This window comes from Trichogramma pretiosum, unplaced genomic scaffold, assembly GCF_000599845.2.
Source record: "Trichogramma pretiosum strain Unisexual culture from Peru unplaced genomic scaffold, Tpre_2.0 scaffold46, whole genome shotgun sequence".
Classification (NCBI taxonomy): Eukaryota; Metazoa; Arthropoda; class Insecta; order Hymenoptera; family Trichogrammatidae; genus Trichogramma; species Trichogramma pretiosum.
In genome coordinates this window covers 1,161,525-1,177,602 of record NW_019641609.1, presented here as the reverse complement: position 1 = coordinate 1,177,602, position 16,078 = coordinate 1,161,525, and the positions used below count along the sequence as shown (strand labels likewise).

General features: G+C 42.2%; 3 protein-coding genes across 9 annotated transcripts; all 3 read right to left on the bottom strand.

The window, feature by feature from the left end:
* Positions 1–356: 356 nt before the first annotated feature.
* On the bottom strand, positions 357–4,869 carry LOC106654662 (solute carrier organic anion transporter family member 4C1-like). Of its 4 annotated transcripts, none has more exons than XM_023458511.1 (9): positions 4,790–4,869; positions 4,199–4,374; positions 3,119–3,335; positions 2,536–3,003; positions 2,055–2,314; positions 1,740–1,992; positions 1,473–1,668; positions 834–1,378; positions 357–763 (listed from the first exon to the last, which is right to left on the bottom strand). In XM_023458511.1, exons 3-9 carry the CDS (start codon positions 3,300–3,302, stop codon positions 627–629), a joined length of 2,043 nt encoding a protein of 680 aa, XP_023314279.1. In that variant the 5' UTR covers positions 3,303–3,335; positions 4,199–4,374; positions 4,790–4,869; the 3' UTR covers positions 357–626. The 4 variants fall into 4 exon arrangements, with proteins under 4 accessions (XP_023314279.1, XP_014230112.1, XP_023314278.1 ...); XM_014374626.2 differs by having other exon boundaries at positions 4,703–4,832; XM_023458510.1 differs by having other exon boundaries at positions 4,734–4,832.
* Positions 4,870–5,790: 921 nt separating this feature from the next.
* Positions 5,791–11,992, bottom strand: LOC106654625 (solute carrier organic anion transporter family member 5A1-like). 4 transcript variants are annotated; one of them, XM_014374571.2, is made up of 7 exons: positions 11,712–11,992; positions 9,461–9,716; positions 8,941–9,384; positions 8,106–8,642; positions 7,828–8,023; positions 7,175–7,734; positions 5,791–7,084 (listed from the first exon to the last, which is right to left on the bottom strand). In XM_014374571.2, the coding sequence occupies exons 2-7, from the start codon at positions 9,651–9,653 to the stop codon at positions 6,921–6,923; spliced, it is 2,094 nt and encodes a 697-aa protein (XP_014230057.1). In that variant the 5' UTR covers positions 9,654–9,716; positions 11,712–11,992; the 3' UTR covers positions 5,791–6,920. The 4 variants fall into 4 exon arrangements, with proteins under 4 accessions (XP_014230057.1, XP_014230054.1, XP_014230058.1 ...); XM_014374568.1 differs by lacking the exon at positions 11,712–11,992 and adding an exon at positions 10,859–10,979; XM_014374572.2 differs by lacking the exon at positions 11,712–11,992 and adding an exon at positions 10,343–10,598.
* Positions 11,993–12,437: 445 nt separating this feature from the next.
* LOC106654749 (gem-associated protein 7-like) lies at positions 12,438–13,519 on the bottom strand. Its single transcript, XM_014374749.2, has 2 exons — positions 13,293–13,519; positions 12,438–13,106 (listed from the first exon to the last, which is right to left on the bottom strand). Exons 1-2 carry the CDS (start codon positions 13,453–13,455, stop codon positions 12,928–12,930), a joined length of 342 nt encoding a protein of 113 aa, XP_014230235.1. The 5' UTR covers positions 13,456–13,519; the 3' UTR covers positions 12,438–12,927.
* Between the last annotated feature and the right edge of the window lie 2,559 nt (positions 13,520–16,078).

Genomic DNA, 16,078 nt, shown 5'->3' with positions numbered 1-16,078 from the left:
GTATGTGCTGGCGTTGATCTCCTACTAAGATGCGACGAAACTGCACTTAAGTCGCAGCTGACTCTGAATTGCCCCGTCTCTCTCTCTCTCTCTCTCGCTCGAGATCGAGCTTGCAGTGCTGCACCGAAGAAGAATCAAGGCCGGACGACAACGACGAGTGAGAGAGTGAGAGATTAGGAGGACGATTAGAGGTGCCACACTGCCGCACAGATGCCGAACGGATTTACTTCAGAAGCGTCCGAGAGTTACCCAAGATAAAGAGAATTGCAGCACTGCCAATTGCTATTGCGTCATGTTTATAAAAAATAAATAAAAACGGCCTACGAAAGCTTTCGATCTATGTACTGTATATATATTTATTTTTTCGTAAAAATGCATTTCTCGTATACACACACAATGTGAACTTGTGTCAAAGTTTTTCTAATATTATCATGTATTATATAAAATGTATCAACTGGCGCACTGTTTGCTTTGGTACAAGTTGCGGTATTTACATTTACAATCGTTTTATATACTTCTTTATTATTTATTGTTTTTTGTAATCAATATATTTACACGAAAAAAGTATGTACAATAACAAAACCTGCATAATTGGAGCCATAATCAGCGATGTAATTTTCCCCACTTCAAGTCGATAAACGGCTCGATGGCTGATCGTTCGGTTCTGCCCCCTCTTCTTCCTCCTCCTCGTCACCGTAGAGATCGATGCCCTTTGACAGAAAGCAGACTCTCATGTCGAAGAACACACCCACGAGGCAGAGAGCTGCATAAAAAATCGAACGATCAGATGGATGTCCTTAAGGATAAAGGACCTTTCAATTAACTGTACTCACCAGCCGCCGCGACGTTGACGTAAAATCGAAAATCATCGCGATGATAGACCCAGCAGTTACCGCGACTCTTACACGATATGTCCCATACCATGCAGGTCGAGTCCATGATGGCCCCGAAAACGATGGGCCCGGGTATCAGAGCGAACAGGGACACGACCAGCAGCGAGAATCCCAGGGCCAGACTCTTGTCCCTCATCTCGACGCAGCGGTAATTGATCAGGACGTTGCCGATGCGTCCGGAACAGCCGAAAATATTCATCAGCATGGTCACGACGGAGAAGAGCAGGTAGGGCGAGAAACAGTCGTGCTTGCAGGGTCCCGCGGTGACGTGGTCGTTGGCCAGCCAAAAGTTCGGCCCCGAGGCGGGCGGCTCGACGAGGTGCGTCACGCAGCTGCAGTCGCTGAACGTCGTCTCGTTGACGACCGCCCGGCAACCGGCGTGACACGCCGAGAAAAAAGTCGTCTTGCTCGCTTCGTGGCAGACAGGCGAAAATTTCACGTTGCCACAGTTGCAGGCTGCGTTGCACGGAGCCGTTAAATTTACCCTAGGAGCGAGCAAAATTTTTTCAACTTGCGTTAATTTTTTCTGTTTTGTTTTCTTTTGCGATCTTCTTCAAATGAGCAATGATAAAAACTGACTGCATAGAATCAAAATCTATTCCTTGGATACCGCCGGTCTCGCAAGTGAGAAACATTATCCAGATTTGACCGAAGAAGAAGCACAGGCCAACCATGACGTTCCAGAATAAAAGGGTTCTTGGAGCGGGTTTGTATTTTCCTATGATTGCTCCGGATATCAAAAATCCAAGAACCATGCCGAACAACGTCAAAGGGCCTGAATAGTAAATTATATTTATTAATCTAAAAGTTGCAAAAAAAAAAAATTGTCTTAACAGAAGCAAAAACCTGTTATGATGGTGCCACCCCCCGGCGACATTTGGAACTGTATTTCCAAATATTTTGCGATGAAATTCATAAAGGGCAATGTACTCAAGACATAGAAAACAACACTGAACATATTGAACATCAACATCTCGTTAGAAAGTATACGCTTGGTCGAGATCAAAAAGTCCTTGATGGTCGGTTTTTCCTCTCGCGTCTCGCTGATCGAACCGCTGGTCGACGCGTTTAATTGAACCTGAAGCGGCATCTCCATTTCCTGCAAAAAAATGTTAACGCCGTGTAAAAATTCGATCCTTGCGAGAAAAGTGAAAAATGTACCACATTTAACGCTTGGCCGTTCGGGCTCTCGCTCGAGCTTTTCGACTTCTTGAGCTCCTGCGGGAACATGGCCAGCAGAACGGCCAGCAGTGCCAGCGCCGCGCCCAGAATGATCCAGCCGAGCCACCAGGCCCCCAGCCATCTCGGGTCCGTCTTCTCGATCACGGGGTGCAGACTCGGATCCACGTAGAGATTCAAGCACAAGTAGCCCAAGACGAATCCTAACGCAGGCCCAATTGTACGAAAAGCAAACGTGATACCTAAAGCCAATATTTTCTTAACAAAAAAATTATTGCGCGCCGCTATACGCGATATCGTCGTGGTGTATGAAATATTGTGCGACGAGTGTTATTTTTCCTCGAGCGTTATTTTACCGGCATGCCGCGGCGTTGTTTACTTTGCGTTTGCTTTTTGTAAGAAAAAAAAGAAAAAAGAAGAGAAGAAGAAGGTGGCGTCGAGAATCCGCTGCACTCATACCAACCCAGAAGCATCGGCGTATTTTTCTTCTTCGTATTGTCGTCGATGTAGGGCTGGCCGAGCACGTAGTAGAGAGTCGTGCCGATCCCGAGAATGAACTGCGAGAAAAACACTATCAGGCGCGGAACTACACTCGTGTCGTCCAGCTGGGTCTGGTTGCACTGTTCGTGGTCCAATAACGAATCCTTGTTGTTGTCGTTGGATTGTAACGAGCAGACGAGCGAATCCTTATTGTTGTTGCCGTTGTTCGAGTCGCTGTTCTCCACGAGGCTCGCGTTGAGATACTCCATGGTCAAGGACAGGGCGTCCTGTCCAGGACCGTAGATGGCGTGAGGCAGCGCGAGGACGAAACAGGACAGCGAGCTCAGTGCCACGCCGACGGATATCCATCTGGGCCTGTGACCCGATCCTCCGTAGTAGATCAGCACGATCGACAGAATTTGTGATATCTCATTGCCGGATAGAATAATACCTGCGTGAACATAATTTTAATAAAAGATCGTTTGAAAAAAAACAGGAATATTAGTTATGAAAATTGTCAAGGCAAGTGATCATACAGCCCATCTAGTATGTCAGTGTTACGTTACCAATTGTCTGTGTAGGAATCTTGAACCTCTTTTCTAAGGTAGTTAAGCATACGACAACGTAAATGAATGCCATCGCTTGGACCGTACCGAGGACTGCGTAGACGGCAATGAATCCACGCGTCGATGCCCAATTCTGCAGACATTTCGGATAAATGCCGCAGAATCCGCATTTCGTCATGCTCATTTTTCTCGCCTTCTTTCCTAGTATCGTCTCGCACTGAAAGTCCAATTTAGCTTCATTGTCATAGCGTGCCAATTTTGCGGTGAGTAAAAGGATTTATTATTTATTTTCTACGATCTCGTGCAATCCTTCGTGCAATCGACTCACTATTTTAATACTCGTGTCGATATTGAAAATCGATCAACTTTTACTAATAGATGTGTAGAAAAAAAACCGGCATGATCGTCTTTTTGCGCGCTTTGTTTTTCGATTGTCGGATATATACTCGATGCGGCCGATGATTAATTAGTATGCATATTGGATCGTATCCGACATCACACACGTTCTTTTTTTTTGCTTTTCTTATGCGAGACTTACTCATGTGTAATTTGATTGAACGGGTAAGCCTGTTTTTTCTCTCTTGTATTAGATTTTTACGTATTTTTCGCTTCGATTTTATGTACTGATAGATTTGACAAAAATAATTACCCAGCCGTGTCTTTTTGGAAATATATAAATTTCGATTCTATGAATGTTATGCGAATGATCTGCGTCGTGTGCGCTATGCGCGCCGAATGATAAAATTATTGTCAAAACTGCATTAAGAGTTACTTATCTCTTCTTTTTTTCCATGTACATATACATTCAAGGTGTATTGGTTATGTACAATAATTTTCTACTGACGTTTTTATTATTAAGATAAAAATCTTTACAAACTCATTCAATATCGAATCCTTCGTCCAATTAGAAACCAGTAAATTGAGTAGAGGCGTGTATCACTTGAACTCACTGATGATTCGGCGTTATATTTATTTATTTATTTATTTATTTTGCGTTTATTTGTTAATTCGGATTTTCTCTTTCGTTGAATGATGAAAAAAGAAGAAATTATTCGAAAAAATTTTATCGCACTCTCTTACCTTGAAATCAATGCAAGTTGAAACGGTAATGTGTACCGACCGTTTCTACACACACAATGTCAATTACTACTAGTTGAAATTCTTACTTGAGTCTTCTTTCATCGGATTATTTTATCATCTAATACGTCAGCTTGAGAATCATCGTAAAAATTGGAGCAAATAATATGCAAAATAACCTGGAACACGATTGCCATCAAAGTTAACGGCCTTCCAACCATTGAAATAATTTTTTTATTTGATTTGTTTGAGGTGTTTTTGAGACCAAAAAATTTTTTAAAAAATTCAACCAAGTATTGATTATAGAAAATCTGAGATTCAGAGTAATCTTAAAACTCGTTGCAGTGCAACTCGTTACTGGTATGAAATTTTTAATTTACACGTTAATTTATACTCAAAAATTTTATTTTTTATGCTTCAGAGCTTTATCACGTGATGTTAAAAAAATGACAATTGAAAATTAAGCGTATGATCTATCGGCATAAATATTATCCCCTAATGTATCACCTAATATATCATTATTAAACAATTTCACTACCGGTATCGTCTCGAATCCGTTGCATGCTTTACCGATTTCTTCGAGAATCAACTTACGAGATTACGCTCCGTATGATTCACGTTGGTCAACGTGAATAGCGCCGCGGCTATACTGGGGATTTACTGGGGAGACGACAAAACTGCACTAGAACCTGCGGTACATCCTCTAACTTTTGCAGAGATCTATGTATAATCGAAATCCCACTCTTGACGCCTAGCAAGACGCTTACTTACTCATATGTGATATGTTATAACAAGTGTCGTTTAGATTTATATCTCGACGCTAAAGTATTGATACTTAGCATATGAAATATACATTTTTGGTAACAAGATATATTTGTGTACTTTTGCGCGGGCAGACCAGGAAATGTTTATTTTACTTGAAGCTTTGACTTATTAGGTGATTTTTTTCCAATCTGGTTAGTTTCATTTATATGCAGAAAAATTAACTTTTTCGAATTTTGGTAGAGAAAAATTTTTTAATCGAGTCAGCTTGGTATTTTCATTAAGATACATACAGTGTACATTCTTAAATTTGTGAACAGAAGTGCTTACCACAAAAAGCTTCGGTAAATGGGTCGGTACATTTTTCAATAATTTTATATCACAGTGCATATATTAAAAATTTATTTGCAATTGCGTAATAATTTATCTTCATTGAAGTAAGTGAAGAAGTCAAAAACACATTTTATTTAATTTGCTCAAATAAAACAGTCCAGTAAACATTTCTAATCAATCAATCGTTTCGTTTCATTCTTAGTTCGGTTGTTTATGATATATCTTAATGTGTCTGACATTAAAGAGAAAATTCGTACACGCAATTTTTCGTTTTCGTATACAACGTTTTCGTTTTCGTTTCAGAAAAATTATAACTTTTATCTATACAAATGAAAAATTTTGTGTGGAAATTTTCTCATATTAGGTACTTCGTTTTTTTCAATAATCCTGAACAAATAATGGAAAAGACGATGGAAAAAATCGAGTGTGATTTTAGAGTATTTTAAGGGTACAATTTTTTAAATAGAATTTTGGAAAATAGAATGAATAGATTCTACTCGTAAGAAAAGTTTTTTCTGTTTTGATTTAATTTGTTTATTATGGAACAGTTGACAAGGTGTACTCTCATCATAAAATTTTCAAAAGAAAAACTCTTATTAACGGAATAAGGCAAGTTGAAACAGATGAAACAAAGTATCATTCAGTATATTTTTTCTTACCAATGTATCAAATAACATCAAAATCAAAGTAAATACACGTGAATAGTATCTTTTGTTTGATCCATTATCCTTAAAAATACAACATAACGATTCGACAAATAGTCTTTTTTTAAAAACAAATATACAATATCAAATAAATACAATTTCGTTTCCCATGTATTGTTTTCAATGTGTCACGATTCGTCTGACTAGGCATTATTTGAACTAGCGACGCAGTTAACAATTGCGTCTAAAAAATCACATAACAGGTATTCGATCTTAATTAGAAAAAAAGTGATGCATTTCAATTCTAGTTATTTCTGGTTTGACAAGTAAACAAAAGCCAATCAGATAAAGTCGCTTTCCAAACTGCAATTTACCCGTTGAGCTTTTGCACTGTCACTAATTGATAAATATACAATGATTTATGGCGATGATCGAGTGGCCGGTAGTTGACAGTTTGCGCCGCGAGAGGGCCCATTGAGGCAGTCATCGTCGTCGTCGAGTCTTTCTTGGCTCGTTCAAACACTCATATGATTCTTTTGTGTCGAAATTAAAGAAAATGACTTCCCTTTACATTACACATTTGAAACGAGAATGAGCTTGAATTCTTTTTTTTTATCAATTAAAAAATGCACACAATCATTGAATTTGTACTTTAAAGTGATAATTTTCATTCACAATGCAATTGATTAATTCGGACACATTTCGATCGAAACATCACGTGCACTTTCACATACAGAACACAGCTAAAATTGTGATAAGCCTTTCAAATATCAAAACATATTTATTCTCGATCGTTGAAGTAAAATACGCAATTAATTTCTCAAAATTTCTAATAAGTTTTAAAAGTTAAAAAATTACAACGATAAAACAATAATACGATACAACAATAATCTTAGGTCGTTACTATATACAGATTTGTTATATAATACAAAATTATAGTCATAAAAAATTTGGCACATTTCATATTTATCTCTCGCTTGCTCGCTTCAATTATAATACTCGTCTTCTTTAATGGCCTTTATCTGATCTTCATCTTCGGGCGAATCCACGGCGCTACGTTTTGCCGCCTCCTCTTTCTCGCCGTACAAGTCCATATCTTTTACGAGATAACAAACGGCAACGTCGAACATTACGCCGATGAAACAAAAGGCTGTTGACAAAAACGAATTTTATTATATCATGTATACGGGGTGACAAAACGATATAATGTACTTTGCATGATATAGAAATGTAAAACTACCTGCAGCAGAAAAGTTGACCATATATCGGAAGCTGTCTCTGTGGTAAACCCAACAGTTGCCTCTGTTCTTGCAAGATATATCCCAGACGAGACAAGTGGAATCCATGATGGCCCCGAAAATGATCGGGCCAGGTATCAAAGCGAATAGGGACATGATCATGAGGGCCACACCCTGGGCCAAGCTCTTGTCCCGCGTCTCGACGCATCGGTAATTCACCAGAACGTTGCCGATTTTCCCGGAGCAGCCGAGTATGTTGACGATCATCGATACCATGGCGAAGATCATCTGGTACTTGAAGCAGTCGCGCTTGCAGGGACCCGCCTTCACCGAGTCGTAGACGACGAACGATGGAGAGTCGTTGCTGCTGCCCCCCAGGATGACCTCGTGGGCGAGATCGGCCGCGCAGGAGCAATCGCTGAAATGCGTGTCGTTGACGATCGTTCGACATCCGGCGTGACAGGCCGAGAAGAAGGTCGTGTTGCTCGCCTCGTGGCAGACGGGCGAATACTTGACGAAGTCGCAGTTGCAACCCAGATTGCAGGTCGCAGTCAGGTTGACACTGTGAATGGCGAAGGGCAGAGATATTTTAGCTTCTCAATTTCTCAGAAAATTTTTATTTTGGCAAAAAAAGTGAAAACTCACGAGGACTCACTTGTGGGTGGCTAAATTTATTCCTTGAACGGTACCCGTGTCACAGTCCAAAAAGGTGTAGGATATCTGTCCGAAGAAGTAGCCGAAACCCACGAGGACGTTCCAGAAGAGCAGCAGTCTTGGCGACGGTTTGTACTTGCCGATGATCACACCCGAGATCAGGAAGCCTAGTACCATACCCAGCAAAGTCACTGGACCTGTTGGTAAAAAGTTATCATCACTTTTTAAGACTAACCGTGATAAATCTTTTCAACAATTGTTAATAAAATCTCAATTGACCAGTGATGATGGTGCCTCCTCCAGGCGACGTCTGAAACTGCACTTCCAGGTACTTGACGACGAAGCTCATGAAGGGCGACGCGCTCAGTATGTAGAACACCGCACTGAATATATTGCTAACGAGTATCTTATTGGTAAGTATGCGCTTGGTCGCCGCGAAAAAGTCCCTCACGTTGGGCTTCTCGATGAAGTCCGAGGGCAGCCTTCGTTGGTCCGACTTCTCGTACTTGATTATTTTCGGTGTCTTCGTCTCGGCGTTCAACGGCTCCTCGCTCTCGTCCTTGCCGGAAGTCTTCGTTAATTTCTTAATTTTTTTGGGCGATTTTCTCAGCTCTTTGGGGAAGCAGGCCAGCAGGAAGGCGAAAAGGGTGAAGGCGCAGCCGAAGATGATCCAGCCGAGCCACCAGGCGCCGAGCCATCGCGGATCCTTCTTGTCGATGATCGGGTGGAGGGTGGGGTCGATGTAGAGCTCGAGGCAGACGTAGCCCAGGACGAAGCCGAAAGCGGGGCCGACGGTTCTCAAGGCGAACGTGATGCCTGCAATCCGATTTTATAATCGTAAATCGATAAATATAATCCAATCAAATAGGGAAAAAAAATTTCGAGCGCGCGATTTTATAACACTCGATAGATTTCACTGAATAAAACTTATATTGAGGCCTTATCTCATGATAAAATCGTTACGTCGCTATTATTTTACCGAACTATAGTATAACATCATCGACGGAATAATAACAATCGAAAGCTCTTGAAATTTGTTATGTATTTAGTCTCGATAAAGTCGAGTACTTCGTATAGTTTCCTCCAGCGCGAAACTATATAACTCAACGATTACCTAATAATTTGGGCGTGTTTTTCTTCTTCGTGTTGTCGTCCATGTAAGTCTGGCCCAGTCCATAGTACAGAGTCGTTCCTATACCCAAAATGAACTGCGAGCAAAAGACCAGCAGCCTCGGCAGCACGCTCACGTCCGACTCGAGGCCCACCTTCTCGGCCGTATTTTCGCAGCTCTCCGTTCGATTGTTGGCCGAGCAGATGAGCGAGTCGGTCTTGTTCGGCGAGTTGCCGCCCCCGAGGGTGGTGTTGAAGTACTCCTGGGTGAGGGCGAGGGCGTCCTGGCCCGGCCCGTAGATGAGATGAGGCGCGGCGAGCACCAGGCAGGACAGGGCGCTGCAGGCCACGCCGACGGCGATCCAGCGCGTGCGGTGGCCCGCACCGCCGTAGTAGACCAGGAAGACCGAGAGTATCTGAGATATCTCGTTGCCCGACAGTATGATGCCTTGACAGCGAAATAAATAATTATCAATCACATGGTAAACGCGATAATTATCGAAATTGTCAAGCAAAATCATTACCTGTGGATTGACTGGGAATCTTGAACCTCTTCTCGAGCGTCGTCAGGATGACGGACGTGTAGATGAAGGCCATGGACTGGACGGTGCCCAACAAGCCGTAGACGAGAATGAAGACTTTGGTGGTCGCCCAGCCCTGCAGCCATCGCGGGCTGATGCCGAAGAGGCCGCATCTCACTACTTCCTCCTCGTTCATTCTCGACGTCGTGCCAGCTCTCGGCAGCAATCCAATTAGCACACCTGAATATTATGCGATGCGCTACGACGATCGCGATACAGACAAAACAATTAATTAATTAATAATATACGGCAAGCAGCGTAGAGAATCAGCGCGCGGATCGTCATGCGTTATTAAATGTGTATCATTCGGCCGACGACGATGACAACGACGACGACGGCGACGACACGCGAATCGTGCGATAATCGTGTGCGCTAATGTTCCGCAATCATATCGTCAATTAGAAGATTAATTATCGGTGGGTGTATAACGCGTAGGCGCGTGAGTGCGCGCGCGAAAAATCGCCGCGAGCGCGGATATCTCGCCGAGCGATCGCCAGGAATTTTGATCGATTCGACTTTGATTATTTATTGTTTCTGCTTTTATAAAAGCAGTTGACCATGTGTAATGTGTATGAATATTATAGTCAAACGTGAAAAATTGTAATTCAATTTCATTTGAATAACGGGTACCGGATTGTAATACGCGTTAATCGTGATTCATTTGTTCATCGAGTTCCTGAAATTTTAATCAAACAAGCATCGGGCTCCCCGCGGCCTTTGACAAAGGTGAATTAAAAAAAAAAAGAAGAAATATTGACACACGCCGCGTTCACGTGAGCAGCTCACTATACCTGCATTAGGAAATGCTCGAAAAAATGTTCGTACCAATATTGACTCCGGACACACGCGCCAGCTGCTTCATTGACGGAATTCGGAAATCACGTTTTTTTTCTCTCTGCACTTTCTCATATTACAACCGTACGCATTTCGACATAGGTCGATTGCTATTCGCGCACGCAAAAAAAAACACACAGGCACTGCAGTCGACGACGCATCGCAAAGATCGTAAATGCGTGTCTTAATCTCCAAAGCCGTTCGGGCGCGCGCGAGCGATCAAAGGCGGATCGAGACGACGCGCGTTATAAAAACCAGATCGGCAAGTGATATATATAATGTAATAATCCGTGCGCGCGCGCGCGAGTCGAGTTACGCAAGATTTTTCGCTCTAGTCGAACGGCGGTTGTGCTGCAGTGTCGCGTGTGGCACGGCGGCTGCTGCGACCGCATTATCATCATCATCATCATGATCGTCGAGGCTCTCTCATGGAAGCATATGAGGCACAGATGAACCCACACAGACACATACATACTGACACACGCTTATAATCACACGTATACGTACACAGAAGTTGAGCTTTATAAAGAGTAATATGGCTATATGAATTGCGGATGAGCTCGCGCGACGACGACGACGACGACGACTTCGATCGAGAAGCTCGATCGCCGTTGTACTCTCGGGCGCACTGCGGATCCTCATGAATGTTTAATGCCATTATAGATCGATCGGTCGCTCGGGTGTGTGTAGTCTCGCGCTTATAACTCGCCTTTTTTCTTGCGCGGCATTATTTTCTTGGCGTAATCTCGGGCTTGAATATGGCTTTGCAGGTGAAAAAAAAGATAAGTTTTCAACGTATAGTTGCACGCGGGGCTTAGATAAGGAATTACAGCAACACGCACGCGGGTAAACACACAATCTATCGACAAGTGTACTTATTGTAGTGCGCCGATGATGATTTTTTCATTGTCATTAACTATATATCGGATATGTAGACTTTTTTCTGTCAATGGAAAAGCGATTGAGCGATTCATCGCGCCGATCTGTTGCGCCAACAATAGAATTGGAAAGATTATCGCGAGGCACAAATTGAATTAGTTACTTTGTACGATGCGCTCGACTTGCGATACATAGATGTACAACTTCCTGCACAAATACACTGGCACACTTTACAACGGCATTTAATCCATTTGCAAAAGAAACACGATCGACGTGGCTGTAAATGAGTATTTATATTGGATAATTCAGACAGAAGTGCACTAATTTCCGAGAGCTTCCTTATCACTTTATATTATACGTGAAATTTACGTTTACTATGAGTTTTGACACGATATCGATAAGTATTCTATGACGAGTCTCGATCGACTTGAAGCTATTGCCAAAAAAAAAAAAAAAAAAAGGAAAAGACGTGTGTACTCACTCGTGTGAAAGGTGGCGTATCGCTATCGAAGTTGAACTTTCGACGCAAGGATAATATTTCGACAAGGACTGTGAATTCCGTGCGAGCTCATATATGATAAAGGACGCGCGTGCAACGTCAAGAAGAAAAAGAAAAGAAGGAAATTGTCGACGCGACGCCGTCCGTGCCTCGGAACTCGACTGGCGTTAAAGCTCGCGTCAGGCCATATATGCCATGTAGCTATATATCTACTATACGGGCACACGAGTACTTTAATCATCAAATAACCGGGCTACAACTGATAATGGTTGGTGCTGTTGCATGCAATATAGCGAGCCGAGTCGCCGCCGCAACAGAGAGGCGCACTCGAGGCTCGGGCAAGCTACCTCTCTCCCGTCGAGAGAGAGCCAGTCGTGCTTGCAGCTGAGGCGAGATGTACTGCTGATTATGATGGGCGATTAAGCATATAAAGAGCCGAGAGCGCGAGACAAGTGTGTCGTCCGAGGCATACTGCGCTGAGCCGACTATATATATATACGTTATCTATCCGGACTGTTGGACGATTCAGGCGGTGCGTCGCTGTGTAGCGAGACATGCATGGTTTTGAGCTTTGCCGCTCTTGAGCGCGACGCACACAGGCCAAGTGCTGACATCTCTCTCATCGCGTGACAGATTGCGACGGTTCATTGTGAGCTTTTGGTAACTTTTTTGGGTAGATTTTACATTGGTAGCAATAAATTCACGTAATTGTGGTTCAACAAGCATAATTTTCATTTATAAACATGAAAAATTAATTCTGACAGATATATGATGTATGAACTTAAATGCTAAATTAATGGTACATATTCACAGAATACATTCATTTTCTACAAAATCAATCAACTCTGATAGCTGATAATTAACAATATTACTAATCTATACAAATTATAATAATGCTTATAATATGATTTTTACAATTCTAATAATAGTTATAAAATTACAAACTTGGAAAAATCTCTTAGATTGAAGTGATTCGCAAACTATGATTAAGCTCTTGATGTTACATGGTGATTTTAAGCATAAATGAAGCTTTAATCAATATGTTGACATTGTCAACAGAGCTTTAAGAGATCAAAATTATACTAGCGGTCTGACAAATTCATTGTACATAGTACACAACTGCATTTCGAGTAAGTCCAACAATAGAAACAAGCAAAGTATTCATCTGGCTGCATGTGAAAATGTACAATATTCTGATTCAAATAGGATGATCCAATTCAAAATGAATGACATCGTTGGTTCTCAAAACTGCCTCTGGTATTGTTCCCAGTGGTGTCGATAACTTTCTGACGTACAACTCCAAAAAGTCAATGTCACAGCCTCTAAACTCTGCTGCGACTGTAGTATTTTCATACAGATGAAACTTGGCTGGTTTCCCTGCAAAAATTAAAAAATAAGTTAATAAACAACAGAGAGACACATTTGTTTATAAAAATTTAGGTTATTTCATTTGAATTTTCAAGGCAATAAAATTTATCGCATGGATTAAATTTGCAATAAAAATAATGCATTACACAATCGAAAATTGAATAATCAATCAAAAATTTGCGAATACAAACTCACCGATGATACCAGTGATGACTCTCAAAAATCTCTCGCGCAGAAAAGCACGTGCCTCTTGTTTGGCCGGCTGCGCGCAATCCTCCTCGAGAAACTTATCGAAGCCGTTCTCGTCTTGCTTCTCGTCAACCTTCGGAGACGATTGTTTATCGTCGTCGTTAGACATGATTAATCTATGTAATGACTTGTTGAAAAACAACAACTGGCCGTAGATTGACGTTTGTTGTGCTGTCGCGTCTGTGTGTACACACGAAATCGTTCTGGTGCGTAGTGCGCGTCGAAATCCACGAGAGAGCGCTACCAGTGCGAATCGCGCGTCGTCGTGATAATGTCCATCGATTAAACTTTCTACTTTATCGGTACTTCGATCGGTACTTGGAAAATAATAGATCTTTTAATACGAATCAAAATCAGCTCGAAGTCAGCTCGTCATCGAATAAACCCGTACATAACAACACAAAATGCTTTTTCAATATTTTTCTTTGAACATACGAAGCTTTTAAAAGTTCAACCCGAGACGGGCGCTTTCACAAGTACTCAAAGTCGAGTATCAGAGAGAATAAGCTTATTGTGAAACGGGGGCACAAACATTTTCACAGCTTGGAGAGCTATAAAACATAAAGCTTGTAATCTACGAAATGGACATTGTTTGGGAGTAAAGTGACAGTAAAAAAAGAAGATGGAAAAAAGAAACGATAGCTACACCTCACATATATGCGAGGACGATGCGGAGGAGAAAATTTTTCTAATAAAGACATTATCTATATCGAGCGCACATAATTAACCCGGCCTCGAATCGTCGTCACTTTCTACGAGCGACGATGAGTACTTTTTTTTGCTGCGCTCGCAAAAAAACATGAGGGCAGTCGTAGTCGTTGGCTCGGTGCACCCGCATAATGTCTTCTGTGATCGGCAGGTTTCTCTCTCGTACGTAGTTGCTCTGTACACCTGAACGAGTGAAAATGTCCTCCTTCGAGCTGCTGTTTCGCTTATTTTTTCGCCTCTTCTGTCTGCTATTGATCTTGTCCACCGAACTTCGTGAGTACTATGTTTATTTGCATAAATATTGACGGACAAAAATAGAAAACGTATCGAGAAGAATTGACGAGTCTTTTGGTATCAGATCGGGTCGACGGTGCACCGACCGCTGCCACGAGAGTCCCGAGCAACATCAACAAACGAACGAGCACCGCCAAGTCCTCCTCGGATGCTCGGCTACTCGGCGGCCGATTGTCCCTCATGGCCGGTCTGGGATCACCGGCCCATCATCATCGGCTTCCTCTGATTCCGTACGGCAATCATCAGGGCAACGAGGTCGAGCGCATATCGTCGTCGTCGTCGTCGTCGTCGAGTCCGCTGTACAAACTGCCACTGGCGCACTCGGGCTGGGCACCTTACTTGGCAGCGATCTACGAGCCTCCGCCTCTTTACTCGCTCTTCCAGGATCCTCTCGGCTACTTGGCCGCTCTGCTGAGTCCGAGCGTCGATTGGTTCACCGGCGGCGACAGCAGGACCGCTGCCGATTTCTTCCAGTCGACCACCAGCCCGATGATGGTCGGCACGAGTGGTAGCGGCAACGAGAACGACATCGTTGTGGTGTTCGACGATTCGGACAACGAGATACCGGATGATGGTCGAAAATTACTAAAGACCGATGGTCTGTTCGAAGGTCGGATGGATAAGGTGAGTCGAGCTGCTTCAGATGTAGGATATATTTTTGACTCTATTTTAGGGTATACTCCCTGGTAGAAATTCTCAAAATTGTACGGTCAGCCAATGAAAAAGGTATTTCTTGGGCATAAAATGCTCATTAGAACTCGACATATATTCAAGAAAAGTCGTAAAGTTTTTTCAACATTTCATGTACAAATAACGCCTCACGATTTTTTGCTATTCAATGACCACTTTCCATTTACTTTAATTACTGCTCCAGTTTAGATATCGAAACAGTGATTATATCAAGAACGTTTTAAAATTGTATGATTATTTTTACTTTGCCATTTGCCGATTTTTAGATAAAGTCATTCGCCACCTAGTGGTGGAGGCTTGAATTGCAATTTTTAATATTACAACACAAAATTGTTAAGTTAAAGCTACAGCAAAACCCTGTTTTAACTTATACAATTATTTTGACTTTGCCACTTGCAGATTTACAGACTTGAAGGTACTGGCCATTTAGTGGTGAAGGCTTAAAGCAGTATTATAGTATTTAAAGTTAATGTGATTGAAAACTGATACACACCTTTGAAACACTTGAACTCAAATCGTCATTTCAAATCATTTAAAATCTGTTTGATATTTTTAAGACTATTGCATGAGAAAAATACCAAGCCAATCAATAATAATTTATATTAAACATTCAGCTTTTGGTCATCAGGCTATTATGTATTAATTTTGAGCTTTTCTAGGCAGTGTTGCGTTCATAAAATATTGTTTTTTAATGTACTGAATTACAGTCCGAAAACGCAGGTAGCAGCACTAGTGCAGCCGAATCTACCAAGACAAGCACCGTAACGACGCATTCCATCGTCAGCGAAAAAAATACCATAGCCCCGACGGAGAGTATTCGACGTCAAGACGCAGGCGAGACGAGTCGCGTGACAACAACGACGGCAGCGGCGAATTCTCAGTCAGGCACTCGGAGACCAGCAGCGACACAGCCTATTAATAATAATAATAATAAGAGGCCAGGGGGTACGATCATCGGCTCGAACGGCGGCAGACCAACGGGGCCGCTGAAGCCGATGAAACGACCTCCTGGGCGACCCACGACGACAACCACGACTCAA

Excerpts from the sequence above, each read along its gene's own strand:
- LOC106654662 (XM_023458511.1), bottom strand. The coding sequence starts at position 3,302 with ATGAGCATGACGAAATGCGGATTCTGCGGCATTTATCCGAAATGTCTG. Across the intron at positions 3,004-3,118 it reads GATTCCTACACAGACAATTG|GTATTATTCTATCCGGCAAT; the intron begins GTAACGTAACAC and ends ATGTTCACGCAG. Across the intron at positions 1,993-2,054 it reads ACGGCCAAGCGTTAAATGTG|GAAATGGAGATGCCGCTTCA; the intron begins GTACATTTTTCA and ends ATTTTTTTGCAG.
- LOC106654625 (XM_014374571.2), bottom strand. The coding sequence starts at position 9,653 with ATGAACGAGGAGGAAGTAGTGAGATGCGGCCTCTTCGGCATCAGCCCG. Across the intron at positions 8,643-8,940 it reads AAACACGCCCAAATTATTAG|GCATCACGTTCGCCTTGAGA; the intron begins GTAATCGTTGAG and ends ATCGGATTGCAG. Across the intron at positions 7,735-7,827 it reads ATAAATTTAGCCACCCACAA|TGTCAACCTGACTGCGACCT; the intron begins GTGAGTCCTCGT and ends CGCCATTCACAG.
- LOC106654749 (XM_014374749.2), bottom strand. The coding sequence starts at position 13,455 with ATGTCTAACGACGACGATAAACAATCGTCTCCGAAGGTTGACGAGAAG. Across the intron at positions 13,107-13,292 it reads AGTCATCACTGGTATCATCG|GGAAACCAGCCAAGTTTCAT; the intron begins GTGAGTTTGTAT and ends TAATTTTTGCAG.